At 36.9% G+C, this 20,273-nt stretch overlaps 1 protein-coding gene across 1 annotated transcript in view; it reads left to right on the top strand.

Annotated features, from left to right (window-relative positions):
• The window catches only part of LOC124643151 (pro-resilin-like), a 47,736-nt gene that overhangs the window by 21,455 nt on the left and 6,008 nt on the right, over positions 1-20,273 (top strand). Inside the window, exons 3-4 of the mRNA XM_047182025.1 lie at positions 18,336-18,473; positions 18,885-18,986. Of these exons, the coding sequence (XP_047037981.1) occupies positions 18,336-18,473; positions 18,885-18,986 (240 nt within the window). The remainder of the gene's footprint in view (positions 1-18,335; positions 18,474-18,884; positions 18,987-20,273) is intronic.

Below are 20,273 nucleotides of genomic sequence, written 5' to 3'. Positions count from 1 at the left end.
AATTTGTAAACCAATTCAATCAATGATAATAAAATGCATCTGTGTATAAAGAAAACTATAGGTAGCTTAAACAGGCATAGAAGGAATACGACATGTTCTAATATTCATACCTACTTATACATAGCTTTTTACTTGTTTTGTCCTTGTTGTAAGCATCTGAAATATTCAAAATCATTTGGGCTATCTCTCCTAGGTATTTAGATTACCCCTCACTAATCCCATAGGCGTTAAGTCGCGTGGATGCGCAAGCGTGGCCGGTGTCACCTAGAAACTGGTTGCAGACCGGCCGGACCAGACGCCGAGCCAATGTCGACTGTTCCTACACGAGTATTAACGTTACAGAGTTCTGTGTGGAATAGACCTATAGGTCATCATCATCTCCCGAGCCTTTTTCCACCTATGTTGGGGTCGGCTTCCAGTCCAACCGAATTCAGTTGAGTACTAATACTTTACAAGGAGCGACTGCTTGTCTGACCTTCTCAACCCGGGCAACCCGATACCCTTAGTTAGACTAGCCTACTGCTCGTAATGACTGCAAAGGATGTTCAATGACAGCCGGGACCTACAGTTTAACGTGCCATCCGAAACACTGTCATTGGTGTCTAAGACATACTTAGAAAGTACATACAAACTTAGAAAAGTTGCATTGGTACTTGTCTGACATGGAATCAAACCGCACTCAAACTTGAGAGGTTGGCTCTTTACCGCCTAGAGTAGTCAATAAGAAATAAATAATCATTTCGAAAGATGATTGATGTCTTTGCTAGCTTCATTTTCAGTAAGATAACTGAGCATTTTAAATGATGTTTAATTCTACAACCATGTCACATAGCCACCTTTAAGAATGAAGTTCGCACTCCATTCTCTATTTAATCATGGCACGGCACAAGTTTGTAGACCTTTGCTTCTATTGGCAATGTTAATTAGTAAACAGATATCATTGTAATTAAGGTGTGTTTCCAATTACAAGCAATGTTTTCTGATAGATTTTATTGGTACACAAATCTAATTTTACACGCATAATTTTAGAAACGCGTTGACTGGGTAAAATTCTTAACTTTGTAGGTCAAATATTTTATTCAGAACAATATGAAAAATCTTTAGTGCACCATTTTGGGGCTAATCATTTTTTATTTTTTAGCCAGAAAAAAAATGCACCAAGTATAATTTAATATTTTTTACAATAATAATACAGAATTAAAGCGCCAATACATAATGTAAAACCGGTACTATTTTTGTGAAATAGAGTTATTTATTCTATTATTGTACCAACAAGTACATACCTTATTTAGGTACCTACCTACAATTGTATTCAAAAAGGGTATTTAAACCTTCGCGAAATAAATAATGACCATTTCGTCCTCAAATATTAGTCAGCAATCAAATGATGATGGTTTTTGAATGACTCACCAAAACATTTGAATAATAATTTCGTACAAAGGGCATGAAAAATCTTCTAATGACCAGTAATGACTGCTTTAACGAGGTAAATACAAGTTTAAATATGCAATTGGTTGAATATCTACATTATTTATTTATAAATGGTTATTAAAATCGATTTAAAAATTCATTTATCTGATTGGTCTCGTTGACAGCTGACATTCGTTAAGCGATGACACCTGTCAAAGTGGATAACTAAAATGGCGCTAATATATGTTAATTACGTAATTATATTTGAAATAAAGGAAATATACTCATACTAAAAAAGTTTATTCAAATTAGACTGACAAGTCACCACATTCTATGTGTTTTTGCTGGGAAGAAGAAGTGGCGCAACAAACTCCCCAGCAAATAATACAGTGCTCAAGTTTATTTTATAAGGTACACTGATATTATTTGTCACTGTTTACTAGTTGTTTCGCGAGGTTTCACCCACTGCGACTTATTTGTATAAAAAAGTAAAAATTGTAAATCGAAAACCTACATAATATTACGAGATGCAGGCAAAAAAACATTAGACATTATACTTTAATTTCGTTTTTAAACCGATTGCGACTATTATAGTTCGGCCATTCAGAGAATGCGTTCCTGACACGTCGCGATTGAACTGACGACGTAACTTTGCAATGGCGTTGCAGTTACGATAAAAATATTTTTGCTGGTTGTTTACCGTTTTAACAATTGAGGAGCATTAAAACAACATTATTATATCAATAATCAATGAATGTAGTTACGTCGTCAGTTCAATCGCGACGTGTCAGGAACGCATTCTCTGAATGGCCGAACATAGTGAAAGTTTCATTCAAATAAGTAGGTATCTTATTTTTCAAAAAATATTGCGCTGCATAAAATTACCATAAAACTCGCGCAATAATGATTTGCATACTGAAGCGAAGATATTACAGTACTAAAAAATAAGCAAACAGTTAATTTCTACTGCGTTAATTAACAACATCTTCATTAAGAATGTTGTACTACTGTACCACTTCAACTGCTTAATTACATTATATCGTAAAACTGTATTTAACTGCTGTACAGTCAACTTCAGGTCAGTGGTAACAGTTTTATAGGAAAATCGTACTTATTACTATTGAGTTAAGGTGCATGACAGTTACTTTACGTACGTTTAATTTTATAACATGGATTAAGTAATTATAATCATTATCAGTTTTACTTATTTTGTACTTAGGGAATAATTTTGTTAGACGCTCAATCAAACTGTAATTTTTTACTTTCCGTAAAATCAGAGAAACTGTAATAAATCGAGACATATCTTAGTCCCAAGTCAACTGTACATGTTTTTTATACAATTTTGGCTCACCCCTTTGCCGAGATAAAATTTATCATATGCCTAGCCTTTTCCCCTTTCTATGTTGGGGTCGGATTCAGCTGAGTACCTGTATTTAGATAAAAGATCTACATTAAGGTCCATTTTACACTTTTGATTACGTTACGTTACAGCCTTTTTATCGTTGCACTGCTGGGCTGCGGCCTCCTCTCACACAGAGAAGGATTGAGCGTTAATTACCACGCTTGCTCTATGCGGGTTGCTGATTTCAGACTTTATAGTCCAGGTTTCCTCAAGATGTTTTCTTCACCTTTTAATCAGCCACTTGTGTCCAAGATTTACTTAGAAAGTACATACATACAAACTTAGAACTAAAAGTTGCATTGGTACTTGCTTAACCTTTTTTTTTTAACGACGTCAAAAATCATCAAATGACCCCTCTCGCTGTGGGTTAGCAGCGGCGAGGGAGTGTCAGACTCTTACTGACTAAAAACCGTAGTGTTCCGTCGTGGGCCTTTTATGTACCAGGGCCGCGGTATCTCTTTCGGACAACCCGCAGCCCCGGCAGGTACTTGCTTAATAACCTGGAATCGAACCCACACAATTATATATGATAGGTTGGTGCTTTACCCACTAGGCCAAAACGACTTGACTTTACGTACGGAACTCTAAAAAATACAACGAATGTTTAGAAACTAGTAATCACTGGTAACAGTAACCGTCTTATGTAAATACGACTAACAACCAGTTGTCTGTCTGTCTGTCTGTCTAGTCTGACAGTGATGTCTTGTTAGAGGGATGCACATTTAACTATAGGTGGGCTATTATTTCTTAATCATTAAAGTTAAAACATTTACAAGTTCGCCGACAATATGAACAACTGTTTACTTTAAAAAAATCACGTTTATTGTGGTTGTATGGGAGCCCCCCATCATATTTATTTTATTCTAGTTTTCAGTATTTGTTGTTATAGGGGCAACAGAAATACATCATCTGCGAAAATTTCGACTCTAACTATCATGGCTCATGACATACAGCCTGATGACGGACAGAGGGGTGAAAATAATAGGGTTTTACCCTTTGGGTACGGAACCCTAAAAAAATAACGTGAAAATTCGTAGTAAACAGTTATTTTAAGACAACTGACGTCGATGAACTTGGGCCTAAGAACATGCTAGGATAAATAATTTACTGTCTTTTTTTACTTTTTGAAATGTCTAGACTGTGATACAATAAACTAAGAGTAGTGAAATAACTGCATTCTAATTGTATTATCCATGTATTTACATCATAAGTGTAGCAAAATTACTAGGCCATATAAACATGTTAATTAATAGAGTAGACGTAATTTTTCTAATTCCTACTTAAGTATTTCCTGCTAACTAATTAGGAGCATAAGATTGTTCTACCATGTAAGTACGAATCGAATGTAATAACATAATTTTCTCACTTTCAAATTCCATCGAGATCAAGTCTTTTGCAATCGTAATGATTCATAAAGGAAGCATTATTATAAATATGTAACCAGCTCATAATAATTATAAAATAAGTTATAAACTTGAGTAAAAAAAGTGACACATAATTTCGCGGGAAACTTCATTTGACATATTAAACTTTTCACGTAAGACGAAGGTATGCGCGATACAGCCTATGATTATAAACTCATTTCTTGAATGTTCCAATTTTCTCACGGTATGGATGTAATCCGTGCACCTATCTCAAATTGCTAAATAGGTAATGCATTGCACTCTTATGGGAAAAGAAAATGCAACAAGAAAATTGATTGAAGGAAAATAGTTTTCCGTTTTACGGAATTTGTGCAAGAAATGGAAATGTTGAAAGCAGATTTTAGTCTTATAACCTTTTTGTAAGCTTCCGTGATTGTGTGGAAAGATATGGAGTTACTTATACTTAACTTTTTAGTTTTTGTTTTAAAACTGGTTCCGCACAATGTTGCAAATATTGTAAAAGAAGTTTTTCAGAGCTTTTCAGCTTTTCAGAGTATAGCCTACAATCAAATTGAATACATGAGGCAAGTCGTTGGAAAAAAACAAAAGTTCAAAATAATTTCATAACAGCTTTCCCATAAACAATAACATAAAACATTTATGTTTGCAAAACGGTTATGTTTTACTGGAAATAATAACCGTTTAGAAACCGATTACTAAATCGAATTGACGTTAAGGGGTATCCCATAATCGATTAAATCGATATGTCAAGTTTTTGTCAATCGTTAACGTTTGCGTAACTACCGTAATACGCAATGGCTCCCGTAAATAATTTTAAGATGGGACGTAAGAGAAAACTAATGGAAATCTGATAAATGGACATTTTGAGTGTTTATAAAAGTTTTTTGTGTAAAAGAATATTGTTTTTGACACTTCAGTTACCATGTTCGTGTATATGCTAATATTTTAAAAAATTGTAGTTTTCTCAAAAACTACTTTACCGATTTTCAAAATTCTTTAACCGTTAGAAAGTTACGTTATTCATCCTACATTATATATCCCGGTACGGGTAGCAGTCCCACGGGATGCGGGTGAAACGGCGAGAAAACGGCCACTCATTAATATATCCTTTCTGATCTAGTAAACGTCGATTACTGTATTTCTGTTATCTTTTATTTTTGTTTGTAGCATTAATTTCGAGTCTAAAGCAAGAGTCATTCAAACAATCAAACATTTTATAGGCAGCTACTAGGCTTTCTGAAGGCCATGATTAGGCCCAACGAGTCAAACACTACCTATCTTTAGCATCGCGTACAAAAATAGCAACACCTTGATAATAACCATCCAAATTGTTTGTTACAAGGCAAAGCCCATAATAGCACTTTAATGTTACATTATAATACACGTAATATTATCTAATATTAAACATGTATTTACTGTTCATCGACCTCAGTTATTTAATATCTGTCATCTGTCAAACAACAATAGACAATTCTTTGACATAAGTGACAGCTGGGATTGTCAGTGTTGCCATATTTGGCGACACGGTCAAGGGGCAACCCTGAGTGAATGAATGGCTTGTTCGTTGATTAGTGTATTGATCGATGACTCAGAGATTGAGAATGTGAATGATTTGGTAGTGGGATGTATCGACAAGAATCTTTCGTCTTTTGGTCGTAGGTAGAAAATTATCGCAATGAGGGTTTTCTAAAATGGCGTCCACGAGGTGGCAGCACCGAGTCGTCAGGTCCAGGTAACTGTCAAAGTGCTTATCTTTACTATGAATAGTGAACGATTTTAGTGTTTTTTTTTTATTTTATAATTAAAGCACTGCATTATTGTTTTACTATTGAGGTTGAGTAAATAAAAAAAACTAAATCATATTGTGTTAACAAATTTTTCAACAAGCTTTTCCTTAGTACCAGTGACTTTTGCACCCTCTCTCTTAGCTCAATTTTTAGTTCGGAAACCTTATTCTGACCGTAGTCCATAATAAAATCAATAACACTTCCAATATAACAGAATTTCAATAAACAATAAGTTCGGACCCTACAATTCCATACTATTTGACAGCTGTTTGGACCTGACGCATACGAAGCGCCGCCTGGCGGCAGAAAAAGTATCGAAAACCCTCATTGGCTGTTCTATGGAACTTGCATATTGTATACCAATTGTATATAAAGCTTTGTTGAAAGATTCTTCTACCCTACAGACAGACATGCATTGCTGGGGAGTTTGTTGCGCTACTTCTTCTTCCCAGCAATAACACTGAAGTGGTGAAGGGTGGGCATTTTGGGGGCTGTCTTTTGTAAATTCCTGACGTTCAAAAAGTGCTGTCTTGCAGCCAAGTTTGAACACTTGCTTAACTAGCTGAGAGATACCGCGGCTGGTTGACGTGGTTGACTTCTCGTGACCAAGAGGCTGGCTATTCGGACAAAGGATCAGCATGGCGATCCAATGAGGTAATGCTACCAGCCTCTTGGATACGTTCCTAGTCGACAGCGATGGGGATAATTTTTTTGACGCGATTTAATTATAGTGTTTTTTTTTGTTTTACTAGGATAAATTTTTATATGTATTGTAAAATGCAAATATCTATGTAAATAGGTGAACATTAAAGATATATTTAAAAATATATCCGAGTAAGAGAGTAAACGCACTCTCTCATTCTGATAGGGCCGTGATCTGACACGACCCTCCGTTCTGAAAACGGTCACCCATCCATAACCTGACCCTTGAACTTCAGATGCTATAGGTTATTGCTACTTTCAACATAAGAATGAAGATATAAGCCTAAAAACTTTAAAATTTCACTTTTTTATCTCCACAATAGATGAATTATCTACGCATATCTAGTATTGTGACTATAATAATGTCTTTTTACATTGAATAAGCTTATTAAGGCGTGAATATATCGAATTTGACAGAGAAAACCGAAATTATTGAATAAAGGCGTAAGTGTCATATTTGTTACATTGTCATTATGCCACCCATGGCGAAATAAAAATGTTTGATACACGGAATTTGCTATTTCATGATGTATTATCTACAGTTACTTAATAATATGACTACCTACATCTAAAGGTGACTTTCCGAAAAACTACACTTTTGTTCCAAACGTCATCATCTGCCTAGCCTTTTCCTATGTTGGGGTCGACTTCCAGTCTAACCAGATGCAGCTGAGTACCAGTGTTTTACATGGAGCGATTGCCCAATACCCCTTGGTTAAACTGGAGTCGGACTTACTGGCTTCTGACTACCCGTAACGACTGCTAAGGATGTTAATGTGTGTTTAACGTGCCCTCCGAAACACAGTCATTGGTGTCCAAGATATACTTAGAAAGTACATACAAGCTTAAAAGAGTTGCATTGGTAGTTGCCCGACTTAGAATCAAAACCACACACACATATTACATGCGAAGTTGGTTCTTCACCCGTTGAGCCACCAAAACTACAAAATTCTTATCCCTAGTAACCAAAATAACAGATAGATAGAATATAGAAATAAAGTCAAGTGCGAGTCGCATCAATTTTGTTGTCATCAGAGCGGCAATTAGGTTGATTTATGCGTGTAACTTGAACTTAGAAGAAGCTTATGTAACACTTGACACGCGACCTTACAAGCAGACGTTTTTACTGTAATTATCGTTAGAACTTCGGTTTAAGGTTAAGGGAACTTTGTAATATGTTACAAGTACAAGTAATAATGGGTTATTATATTACGCCTTTTGGTTGAAGGTTTGAAATAAATGATTAACAAAAAAATGGCGTTAAGTTTCAGTGTCATGTAATTTGGGATGAGCTTTTAGCCAGTAGACAAAAAAAAATTAAGAAAAGGTTTTTCTGAAAAAAAAAGCTGTATGAAAGTTATCCTTATACCTAACTTACCTTTAGGTACATCATCATCATCATCATCATAAGTTGCCCTCGGGAATTAGGATGGTAAATAGCCGATTGACTTTCAAATTGAAGCTTCGTGAGTATCTTCACCAGAGTTTGCAGAATTGACACAACTGTGCATTTGATTTTGTGTCATTTATATATGTATTAAAGTTTATTTAATATTATATATTTATATATATGTGTATGTATAATAAGTCTATGTACGTTTATATATTTTCGATTTGTCTTATATACATATTTAGTGCACCTGCCATGAAATTTCTCCTCCACCTAAAGGTTGACTGGTAGAGAACGCCTAAGGCGTTAAGTCCGCCTTTGTACATTGTTTTTTTTTGTAAAATGTGTGCAAAATGTATAATAAATAAATAAATAAAATAAAATAAAATCATCATCAGCCTATCGCAGTCCATTGCTGGACATAGGCCTCTCCAAGTGCACGCCACTGAGATCGAGGTATATAAGTGTATGGAAAAGTTACTCTGTCGGTTTGTTGCACTTTGCCGCTAAAACTCCTGAACATATTTAGATAATGTAGGACCATACATTAAGCTTGAGAAACGATAAAAGACTTGTTTTAATACCGGGAAACAGCTAAATTAAAACTTTGCGTAGCCATTATATACGTAATACCTATACCTATGAAATATTGTATTTAATTCCAACACACAAAAATATAGCAAAACACTTTCAACCTTCAAGAAAATCTTGAACAGCACAAGAATATAAAACTAGATAGAATCAATGTTTTTCTCACAAGTTATCAGCCCATCTCTGCCTGGTCCCCAACGATTGTGGCTTAATGATAAATATGTATTAGCGAACAAATCTCACAGATTCTAAATTATACTACATCAAAAATAAGCCTGCATTTTGTATCTATAAAAACCATTACAATTTTCAACCCTATCCTTTCTGTCATAAGATTCAAATTCACTTGACAAATATTTGTGAGCATATAAGCTTTTAATTTCAACTTTAAGGTGTAAGACATAAGGTTTAAATTCATTTGTGACGGTAAGTTTTGTGACCATTCCCACAAAAACAATAGTGACAATAATTAGGTTAAAAGTGTTGAATTATTTCACACAATTTGCGAGTACAAACATATGCGTGCTTGTAATGTATAGTTTAATTATAGTTTACCCTTCAGACAATTACTTAGAGCTCCCATGATTCCTAACTTAATACTAAGAGTATACCACTAAATGTTTTACGTGGTTTCACCCGTGTCCCGTGGGAACTACTGCCCGTACCGGGATAAAATATAGCCTGTGTTACTCGGGAGGAGTGTGTAGCTTTCCATCAGTGAAAAAAAAATTCAAATTGGGTTTGTACTTTTGACTATAAACAGTCAAAGAAGAAAAGTTTCGTCTTTTTTAAATGATACTATTGGAAATGTCTAGAAAATTGGGAAGCACTGGATGCTTGAAAAATTTACAATTTTCACATACTACGCTACAATTCAGAAGCTATACTCATTCAAGAAAATATTTTATGTTTACTTGCATATCATTCAGTACTTAGTTCACAGTTGGCCGCAAGCCTCTTATAATGTGCACCATATTTTTCCGGAAGATGTTCTGTAGAAATGAAGGAATTTAGTCTTAAAATGGTGAAAGAGACGAAACTAAGCTGAAGGAAACTCTTTGACAGAATCAACAAAGAACACTTCTGTGTACCTAATTCTATATTCCTAAGAAATGCATTACTTTTCCTGCTCCACAAAACAGACATTACAAAATCGTCCTCGCGGAAACAAAGCTACAACTTAACCATAGGAATCAAAGTGCTAATCTTCAGAGTTCGTAACATTTAGAAAGTTAATAACACTGCCCTAGTTCACTAGTCTCGCAACCCGGCGTCACTTGCTTCGTGACTCTACTTGCAACATTCTCTACAGGAACTTGGAGGTTAGACGAATTCCTTAACTTTAGTTAAAATTTCGGAAAACAATTTAAGTACTTACTTTTGCTTTAGACTGTGTAAATACCGCAGTTTTTGTCCATTTTTTTCAGAGAAATTGCTACTTGAAATCCGGATTTATGTAGTCAATAATATCCACCAATATTAGGGCTATCTTAGGTATAAATAGATAGGCAGTCGCTCCTTGAAAAACACTGGTAGTCAGCTGCATCCGGTAGACTGGAAGCCAACCCCAACATAGTTGAGTAAAAGGCTAGGGAGATGATGATGTTAGGGCAACCTTCGTATATAATTTCAAATCAATCGGTTCAGCCATGTTTGTAGTAAAATCGTAACTTAACCAGTAATATTTAATAAGTAATGTAATGATTCCGTTCGTACGACAAAAATGCATGTAACTTTGCCTTACTATTTCATATATCTGAATATGCAAAACCATCAAAAAGATGTTCCAACTAGTTAGCTTAGACTTTCAAATGGTAACAATGCTTAGTTAATTTTCGGCTCCTTGATGATAATCTTAATTAAAACTCAGCGTCTCACGTCGTTGAAAGGTTGAAACTTGCGACGCGATATCAAACGTTTTTGGGTAGGGCTGGTGCAGAAATACAAGGTGTTGATTTGCATTTGTGCCACAGTTCAGGAGGAGGACATACAATACGTAAATAATCGATTGGAATTACAGTAGATGGGAAATAACTAATATGCACTACTTTTTTTGTCATTGTAATGTCGTGGTATTTCCAAAGTAATCCAATTTTATGAATGAAATTTATGAGTGATCGTTGCGTATGCTTTGTGTTTGCGTTTGTGTGAGGGTGCAGCACGGGTTTAATGCCAGTAACATACGCGCCAACTTTAAATAAGGCTAGATGACATTTACGGAATTCCGAAAAAAAATTAAAGAAAAAAAATTACGTACCAATTTTTTTATTGATTTGGGTCGAGAATCATTAGCATAATTACCTCCTTGAATATGGCACGGATGCAAATCAACAGCTTGTATATACTGGTACACGTAGGCATAGAATTAACTTAATCATCATCATTGATTTTAGTCCAAAGTATGAAAAATATTCACCAAGAAACAGCTCCTAACTGCTTATGAAAATTCTAGAATACCACTGTGAAAACCTACACGAAAAAGTTACTAATTGTAGCAAAAAATATTAATATTTTTAACACTGCTTTTTACTGTTTTTGTTACTTAATTACTTATTTGGATATAAAAATTGAACTTGAATCCTACAATTCATCATTTCTATGTTTTCGCTAGCAATGCTTTCTAACGCGGGCAGAATTTCCATTTGTGTTTTCCGAGCATCATACTCATAACTCGATTCGTACTTGTGTCGTCGGACGAACGTTACAAAGGAACAAATAAAAAAATATTTTCTATAGGTATATGTAGACACATTACCATAGATTCTTACAGCATATTTCTGCAAGAAACCTTTACCATTGAATTCAAAGGGTTGCAATCAAAAGCACATTAAACATATACCCCGAACTTCCCACTACATACAATTATCTAAGAAATGCTCTCAAATTATACCTACCACTTGTACAACCCTACATTTAAGAAGTCTAACATTAAAATGTCATAGCTATACGCGATAGGTCGCTCTCGTGTGCTCTCCGATTCAATTACATGGTAGAATTGACACTGTGAGGTTGGCAACATTGCCCAATACTACCAATCTAAAGAAAATTTGCGAGTGACGTTACAATGACAGCGTCAATTTGACATTTGGTTGGTATACATGCGTTTTGTTTGGTGAGTTTGCTGTTTTGAGTGGGATTGATATAAGCAATGGATGTAGTGTAGGGCATGCAATTCCGGTAAAATAAAATTTACCGGTAAAAATTCGGTAATAAAAATATTTTTACCGGTAAACCGGTAAAACGGTAATTTTTGTATTTTTTTAAAATGTGATAATATAACCATAAAGTTGGGTAGTCTTTTAGACTAAGGCAAAAAAAAATAAAAGTACAAGGTTTAAGGTGGTAAATATTTTTGTGACGTGGCCGTAACAAAAAAACATGTCAGTACCATCCGTACGCGATGTCGCCGACAAAATGCAAGAGAAACGGCTGCGATGGTACGGACATGTAAAAAAGAGACCACCTGAATACATCGCCAATGTTATGTACTCAATCTCGATATACCCGGTCAAAGTGTTGGTTGAATGTCGTAATGAATGACATGAAAATCTACGAACTCGAAGAGGAAGATGTCCAGAATAGAGTGAAGTGGAAGAAGAAGATACGGAAAGCGGACCCTGTCACAAGACGGGATAAACGCTAAGAATTACCGTGAAAAAAAATATATTTCTTTCATTGAAGTGAAAGACCTTTTTTATGGTACATCGTAGGCATTTTATGGACCAGGGTCGCGGTAACTCTTTCGAATAATCCCGCAGCCCCGGCAGGCATTGGCCCTGCTGGGCCCCGCTGTGTTTGCTGATATCTCCTTGAGGAGCGCGTGGAACAACGCGCGCCGCCGATACGGGTCTGTTGTCTATGCAGACGGAGGAACAATGAGCCACCCGAACTCACCGCCCACAGACCGACGCCTACGGTGGCCGGGAGTCGTCTCTCGATACTCGGCGCCCGTGGTGTCTTCATGGTCCACTACAGCGGCTGAGATGAGTGGTGCGAACTCGCAGTCGCTCCGCCGTCTCCTTCTCGAGCATGACTGCTTTGCAGAAGGAGGCGACGGCTTCCCATTCACTCCGGACCATGGCTTGAACCAGGACCGGACGCGAGAGGTTGCCGCTGCCTATTGCCTCGACGACGACACGTTACCCTTGGGCGTTACTCTTCCCAGGCAGTGCACACCTGGACTTTGTGCTCCACCGTGTCCTCAGAGCTGTCCGCATGGTGGTGAAGTAAAAGCCCTTGCTCTGTAAGGTCACAGAGTAGGTAAAATAAGCGTAAGCTACATTTTTACCTAATATGAGCTGACAGGAAAATCAGAATAACCGAATAAATAAAATTTGTTTAGATATTATAAATTAAGATGAGAAAGAAGATTTGTTTCTAACCTAAAGATAGTTAAGGAGCCACATAAGTTTACTTTCCTAAAAAACAGCAACTTTAACACTCTTACAATATGTAATGTATGCAATATTAAATTATGTTCAGGCTTCATAATGAAGATTTGACGTCAAATGAACAATTGCTATATTTTATCAGAAAAAGGTAAAAACCGGTAAATTACCGGTTACATATTATTTTTACAAAGAAAGTCGGAAGTCGTGGTGGCCTAGTGGGCAAAGAACCAACCTCTCGAGTATGAGGGCGCGGGTTCGATTCCAGGTCAGGCAAGTACCAATGCAACTTTTCTAAGTTTGTATGTACTTTCTAAGTATATCTTAGACACCAATGACTGTGTTTCGGATGGCACGTTAAACTGTAGGTCCCGGCTGTCATTGAACATCCTTGGCAGTCGTTACGGGTAGTCAGAAGCCAGTAAGTCTGACACCAGTCTAACCAAGGGGTATCGGGTTGCCCGGGTAACGGGGTTGAGGAGGTCAGATAGGCAGTCGCTTCTTGTAAAGCACTGGTACTCAGCTGAATCCGGTTAGACTGGAAGCCGACCCCAACATAGTTTGGGAAAAGGCTCGGAGGATGAGGAGGATGATGATATTATTTTTACCGGTAATTTAAAAATCGCGAAAATGGGCGGTTTTACCGGTAAAACCGAAACCGGTAAACCGGTATTGCATGCCCTAATGTAGTGGTTTGAAAGTTAATATAGGTAAATCTGAAGAGTTTAGTTGTTGGATTCAACACGCTTATATATCCCAGAAACTAGATCAATGTTAGATGGATCCATTATAAAGGGTGGATTTTGCAAAGTATTAATTTCGAAACAAGTTTTCACCCTGGTTTAGGCATATACCTTTTATGTCCTGGTCCTAAGGTCTATTTTTAGGGAATTAAGTTGACGTATTTCCATAGCAATATTTAACCAACAAAGCATGTTAAAAGTTTATATTATACGTGTACCTATTAAATATATTATTACCTACTAAAGGAATGAGCCTACAATTTGCACAAATAAACATCAAATTCTTCACTAAACATTCAGCAATCACACTTAACAACTGACAAACGTATCTATCATTACAAACCAAAATTATACATTACCCAACATAATCATCTGCCTAGCCTTTTCCTAACACGAATTATTGGCAAATCTGCCCTTTGGCCAGCGTGGGGCGAATTGTCTAAAACAATGAAGCATCATGTCGCTCGCTCGAGTGAGTACAATAGTTTTATCTTCAGATAGAACATAATTTGTGACTTAATGAATGGTATCTATTGTACTAGGGTAAGTCAGGTTATAGTGACAGCGGAAAGCGGGAAGCGATTTTCGTATAAGCTTTTGGGCGTATACAAAAGTAATAGCGTTTACAAAAATGTAAATGGGAGGTGTAAGTTAGGGTTAGTTTTTTTTTTGGAAATGCGTCTTTAAGTTTCCATTGATGCTTCGTCTTATTTTTGCAGGAAAATAGAAAACTCCAATTATACATATTAAAAACTCGCCATTTTCTCGCAGATTCATCCACATCCCATGGAATCTACTGCCGGGATAAAATATAGCCACGGTGAAAGATTTTTTTAATCGCTTCTGTAGTTAGGCGCTTTTGGGGTACAAAAAATGTATTTTCCTACTTTATATAAAAATTTAAAAAGTTAAGAACCATTAATTGAACAATTGCTTTCAACAGATCTTTTTCTCGACACTATAAAATCGCTCACGAACCTCCGCTCCGCTTACAATGTCGCCACACCTTAAACTCTAATGAGGAGCCAAGTATCCAACCACGAGGAAAGATGGCGAAATAAAGCATTGTTTCACTATATTATGATATGCATCGTGAATCAAATATTAGACTGATTGATGTACTTTCAGACGTCCTTGAGAAGTAAGAGTCCAAATTAACCCCCTGACCTGCTGTATAGAAAAACGTAATAATCAAAAACGGTGTTTCTATATTCGAGTTAGGAAAAAACTAGCTTGCATTTAGGGCCGGATTAACCATGTAGAAGGAGCAGCAATTGCTATAGGGTCGGAACATAGTCCAAGCGGGCCCATCACTACTCTATTTACAGATTTTTACGATGTTTCTATAATTTAGTAAGAAGTGTGGTACTTATTAAGACTCAAATAAGGGATCCCCCGTCCCACTCCCACGCTACTTCTACTAATATTTTCTTACTTTCTGAGCGTTCCATGGGAACTAGATAGCGTATCCAGATAATAACCTGCCTCGATAAATGGACTCTCTAACACTGAAATCACATCATCCTCCGAGCCTTTTCCCAATCATGTTGGGGTCGGCTTCCAGTCTAACAGGATGCAGCTGAGTACCAGTGCTTTACAAGAAGCGACTGCCTATCTGACCTCCTCAACCCAGTTACCTGCGCAACCCGATACCCCTTGGTTAGACTGGTGTCAGACTTACTGGCTTCTGACTACCCGTAACGACTGCCAAATATGTTCAATGACAGCCGGCACCTACAGTTTAACGTGCCATCCGAAACACAGTCAATGTTGTCTAAGATATACTTAGAAAGTATATACAAACTTAGAAAAGTTGCATTGGTACTTGCCTGACCTGGGATCGAACCCGCGCCCTCATACTTGAGAGGTTGGTCCTTTACCCACTAGGCCACCACGACTTTTACACTGAAATATTGTTATTAAATCGAATCACCAGTTCCCGAGATTAGCGCGTTCAAGAAACAAACTCTTCGGCTTTATAATAATTGTATGCTCTGCATCGTTGCACCAAAATCTTGTACCCATACAAACAAGCATTCGTGGTAGCAAGCACGATTTGCGATACGCTAACACCAAGGCGATGTTCAAATGGTAGATAACTGCGTACTATTGTCACGCTTAAGATAAATGGAAGCGAGTCGTGAACATAAGATGGGTAAATTGTTTAACAAAGCTCGGTCTCGTGAGGGGTTTAATCGCACATCGTTTTGAGCTGAAAGTGGCCAGATGGTAAGCTTACTTTCATTACTTATAAGTTCTATGGTTGTAAAGAAGAAAGGGACATTTATTTGCATATACGAAACACAGGTACACGTGGGAACTGGTCAGCCAATGCTGGAAGATTGAGATAACTTGTGGGGTTTGAAGAATTGATCCCTTCCTTGGTCATACTGTCTATTTTAGCATGTAAATTGCATTTGGAAAAGAAGTGAACTATTGTTTATTATGACTGGGGTCAGGACTTTCTCGACCTAGGGATCGAATCTAAACCATCATATTCAGACACATCACTTACAACCAGCTTAGTTAAATAATCAGTATATTGATATTTTTAAACGATAAGAGATTGGATGCTATTTGGTATGTTATAAGATTTATGTAATGTACAAAATTTTTTATAACAACATGCACTTTGTTAGTGCAGCGACCGACCTCGATCTACGATATGTTTCGCACATAAATATATGCACATACCTTGCACATACATACAAACACTCGTCTTGTACGTCGCGTGCAATCAAATGCATTCACGTACGGCTAGCAGATGAGCTTACAATGCAGCTGGGTATTCTTTAGTCAGGAAAAGGTTTTGGTAACTTCGTCACTTTTTTTTGTGTCTTTGTACACAGTATTGATAATTTAGTGATTATTTGTTTGTTTCTTTCCTTCGAAGGCTTCGAAAGCACTCATCATCATCCTCCGAGCCTTTTCCCAACGATGTCGGGGTCGGCTTCCAGTCTAACCGGATTCAGCTGAGTACCAGTGCTTTACAAGAAGCGACTGCCTATCTGACCTCCTCAACCCAGTTACCCAGGCAACCCGATACCCCTTGATTAGACTGGTGTCAAAAGCACTCACTTATTTGAAAAAATCTTTCACTGTTGGGTAGCTACGCTCTTCCCGAGTAACGCTATGATATAGGCATTATGTACGGGCAGTAGTTCCCACGGGACGCGGGTAAAACTGCTTGAAAACGACTAGTTCTTTACAAAAGAAAAGTGTACTCACAAAACCTCTTAATTAATAATCGTTTTAAAATCGATTCGCAAGTTTCAGAGCCTTTAGGGCACAAACAAACAAACAAAAAAATGTTTCCTCTTTATCATATTCAACTATGTACTTTTTGATGGTAAATTAATTTAACTGTTTAAATAAAATCCATCCACGTTTCTTGCCGACCATATTCACTATAGACGGCATTGTATGCAAAGTTTACGCAGTGTTCTGTCCGCTACCATTCCTACTGATTGTCAAACGAAAACGACTATATAATAAACGACTTTATTGTAGTTTGTTTTATAATGCAAAACGTATCATTAGCCTGTAGTTATATTTCACATATATTCTCATAATATAGCACATACCATGAAGAACAAAATGACTAGTGGAGATGTCATAACGCAAAATCTCTTAAGAAAGTAGCGCGCCATCATGCAGGTGTGCGGGGGACGAGGAACGTTACTAGCTCCACACTTAAACGGCTTCTTCGCCCATAATTTTCAAAACGAAATCACCAATCAATCAAGACCAATCTTTGATAGATTGGGTTTGATTTGACAAGGAACCCGAAAGTCTCGTTAGTTCTAGTAACTGATCACGCCTACCGTACGTTGCTTGACCTACAAGAAGGCGCCTGACCTACCTTCCTTATGGCATCTCTATCATTCCTTCCTCCGTGGCACCTCTTAATAGTTTGTAATAGGTATTGTCAATGCGAAACTAATTTTCTGAAGACAACATGATTGGACGGTAATGTCTAGACGGTTAATTGAAATGTGGTAATTAAATATCTCTGTTACGGCTTGTACTTAGTTTGATAGGTATATGTGCATATTTTCAAGATGTGGTAAAAGCAGGAACTCCATAGTTTTAGTACCGATAGCTTATTAACTACTTCTCTATTTGAAAAGAGATCTGTGCCCTGCAGTCATCAAGGCCCAAATATAGCTACAACATAAACGTAAACTTTCTTGAAACAAATGTTTACTAAGAATTTTCCTTTTCAAGTTTCGAAGTATACAGTTGTTTAAAAAAAATACGTTTGTTTTTTAGGCGAACTTGGTCCTAAAAAAGCTGATTATGATGAAGGATGTACATTCAAAGCCAAAGTCAAATCATTTTATTTCATTTAAGCCTTTACAAGCACATAATATGAACGTCCAAAATTAAAATAAGTTTGACTCTAGTTGCTCATTCCAAAAGTAGCTTTGGAGAAGAACTGGCAAGAAACTCCATGGTTTCTCTTGTTTTCCGAACTACTCCTTGGTAAATTACTATCTACATAACACATTCTAACCATATCTTCTCTTCTCCTTAGATGTGGCTCTCCAGCATCGTGTGTTCCACGTTATTCGTGATGGCGATGTCTGCCGGGAACGAGTACCTTCCTCCGAGCAAGGGTTACAACTACGAACCGCCTTCCATACCCTTCCCTACTAATAATAATGGAAACAAGGTAAGAAACCCATAGGTAACATTTAGATTTATATGGTCAAATATCAGGTACGGTGTTCCTGTGACCCTTAAGGTATGAAAATGATGAATATTTTCAATACGGTACGGTGTTGAAATTATCAAGGGTCTTCAACGACAGCACAGTCTTCAGTTGAAGATGAATCATTCAGGCTTCTCAACCATTTTCTGAACTTTCAATAAGAAGCAATACGGAGTAGGCATAGACGCCTACTTAATTTCATTGGGTTTACTTAATCATAATTACCTCGCAATTAAAAATAATCTTCGTTACCAAGAATCTTTTTGATTTCCATTCATCCACTCTAACACTAATACTATAACTTATAAAAAGTAATATATAACTTGTAAAACGGCATATAATTTACTTAACAAACAATGGTCTACATTTCAGCAACCAACACAGCCGCCGTACAGGCCGACCACACCCCCGAGGCCGTACCTGCCACCCAACCCTCAGCCGACTCCCGGACCTGGACCCTCGCCTACTCCTGGGGTATGTAGCTCAACATCTTGGAAATTATATCCTAATGCCCCAAAAGTTTTATAATATACCAGTGTTTTACAGGGAGCAATTGCCTATCTGACCTCCTCAACCCAGTTACTCGGGCAACCCTATACCCCTTGGTAAATGTCCCGAAATTTTAACTGCTCTAAACTGTCGTGTTTTGAAGAACTTTTGGCTATGTAGCAGGATCGATCGATCGTAAGCAGTGCTTGGCGCATTCGATCCGAGAATGGGTAACCATCTTGTCATGACGAGTTTCTCCGTATTTCGGAATATTGTCCCGGTTGTTTTGTTTTTGACGTTCGAAAAGTGCTGATTTATCAGCCTATATAATTTGAATAAACGATTTTGAGTTTGAGTTTGAGTTGTCATTTGAATATCTTTGGCAGTTATTACAGAAGCAAAAAAGTCTGACAGCCAGTCTTACTACCAAGGAGTATTTATTAGGTTATCCGGCTAACTGAGTTCTAGAGGTCAGACAGGCAGTCGCTCCATATAAAATATGGAAGCTCTACCCAAAATAGTTGGGAAAGGGCTAGGCAGGTGATGATGTTATTAAGATACATAAAATAAATAAAACTCAGGCATCACATAAAACTATATTATTCGTCGTCAATATAATGATTAGGAATCTCTTCTGCGCTCGGGGCTAAATACTTCCCTTTAGGCACTTTTTTACCTCCACCATCGCCTTTATCTGAAAATATAATTAAATTATTTTCTAACCCGTATTTCAATATTAATTTCGTATAGAAACGTATAATGTTAAAAGATAGAAAATAGAAAAACAAAGTAATGGTCAAAATAAAATACAGTTCAAGTCTAAAATTATATAGATTTTGGTGAAATATTTCAGCCATAAAAAATAGGTATTTTATAAAAAATTTGAGCTGAAGAGGTTTTACTTGGACGCGACAATCTCAGGTATCTATTATTATAGGAAGGTAATCTTTCAATTAGAAAAAGTCTTGTTAGACATAGTTAATATTTCACATGAGCACCGCTCGACCGCGCGGAGAGTGCTACGAATCCGCTTACTGTCGCTGAATCCGCGTTCTAATAGTTTTTACAACATTTTTTTACGCTTACCTCCGTTAGGCTTTTTGGGCGCCCCTTTTCCCCCAATTTCCTCTGAAATTATTTATATTTTTAATAATCTCTTTATTAATTCATGGATAAATTACAACTAGCCGTTTACTGCGGTGTCACCTATATTTTGAGAATCCTATGATACTTTTCTATGATCTCCATAATTTTCATAGCAATTTCTTTAGA

Source organism: Helicoverpa zea, chromosome 26 (genome assembly GCF_022581195.2).
Source record: "Helicoverpa zea isolate HzStark_Cry1AcR chromosome 26, ilHelZeax1.1, whole genome shotgun sequence".
Lineage (NCBI taxonomy): Eukaryota > Metazoa > Arthropoda > Insecta > Lepidoptera > Noctuidae > Helicoverpa > Helicoverpa zea.
This window is presented reverse-complemented; position numbering and strand designations above follow the sequence as displayed.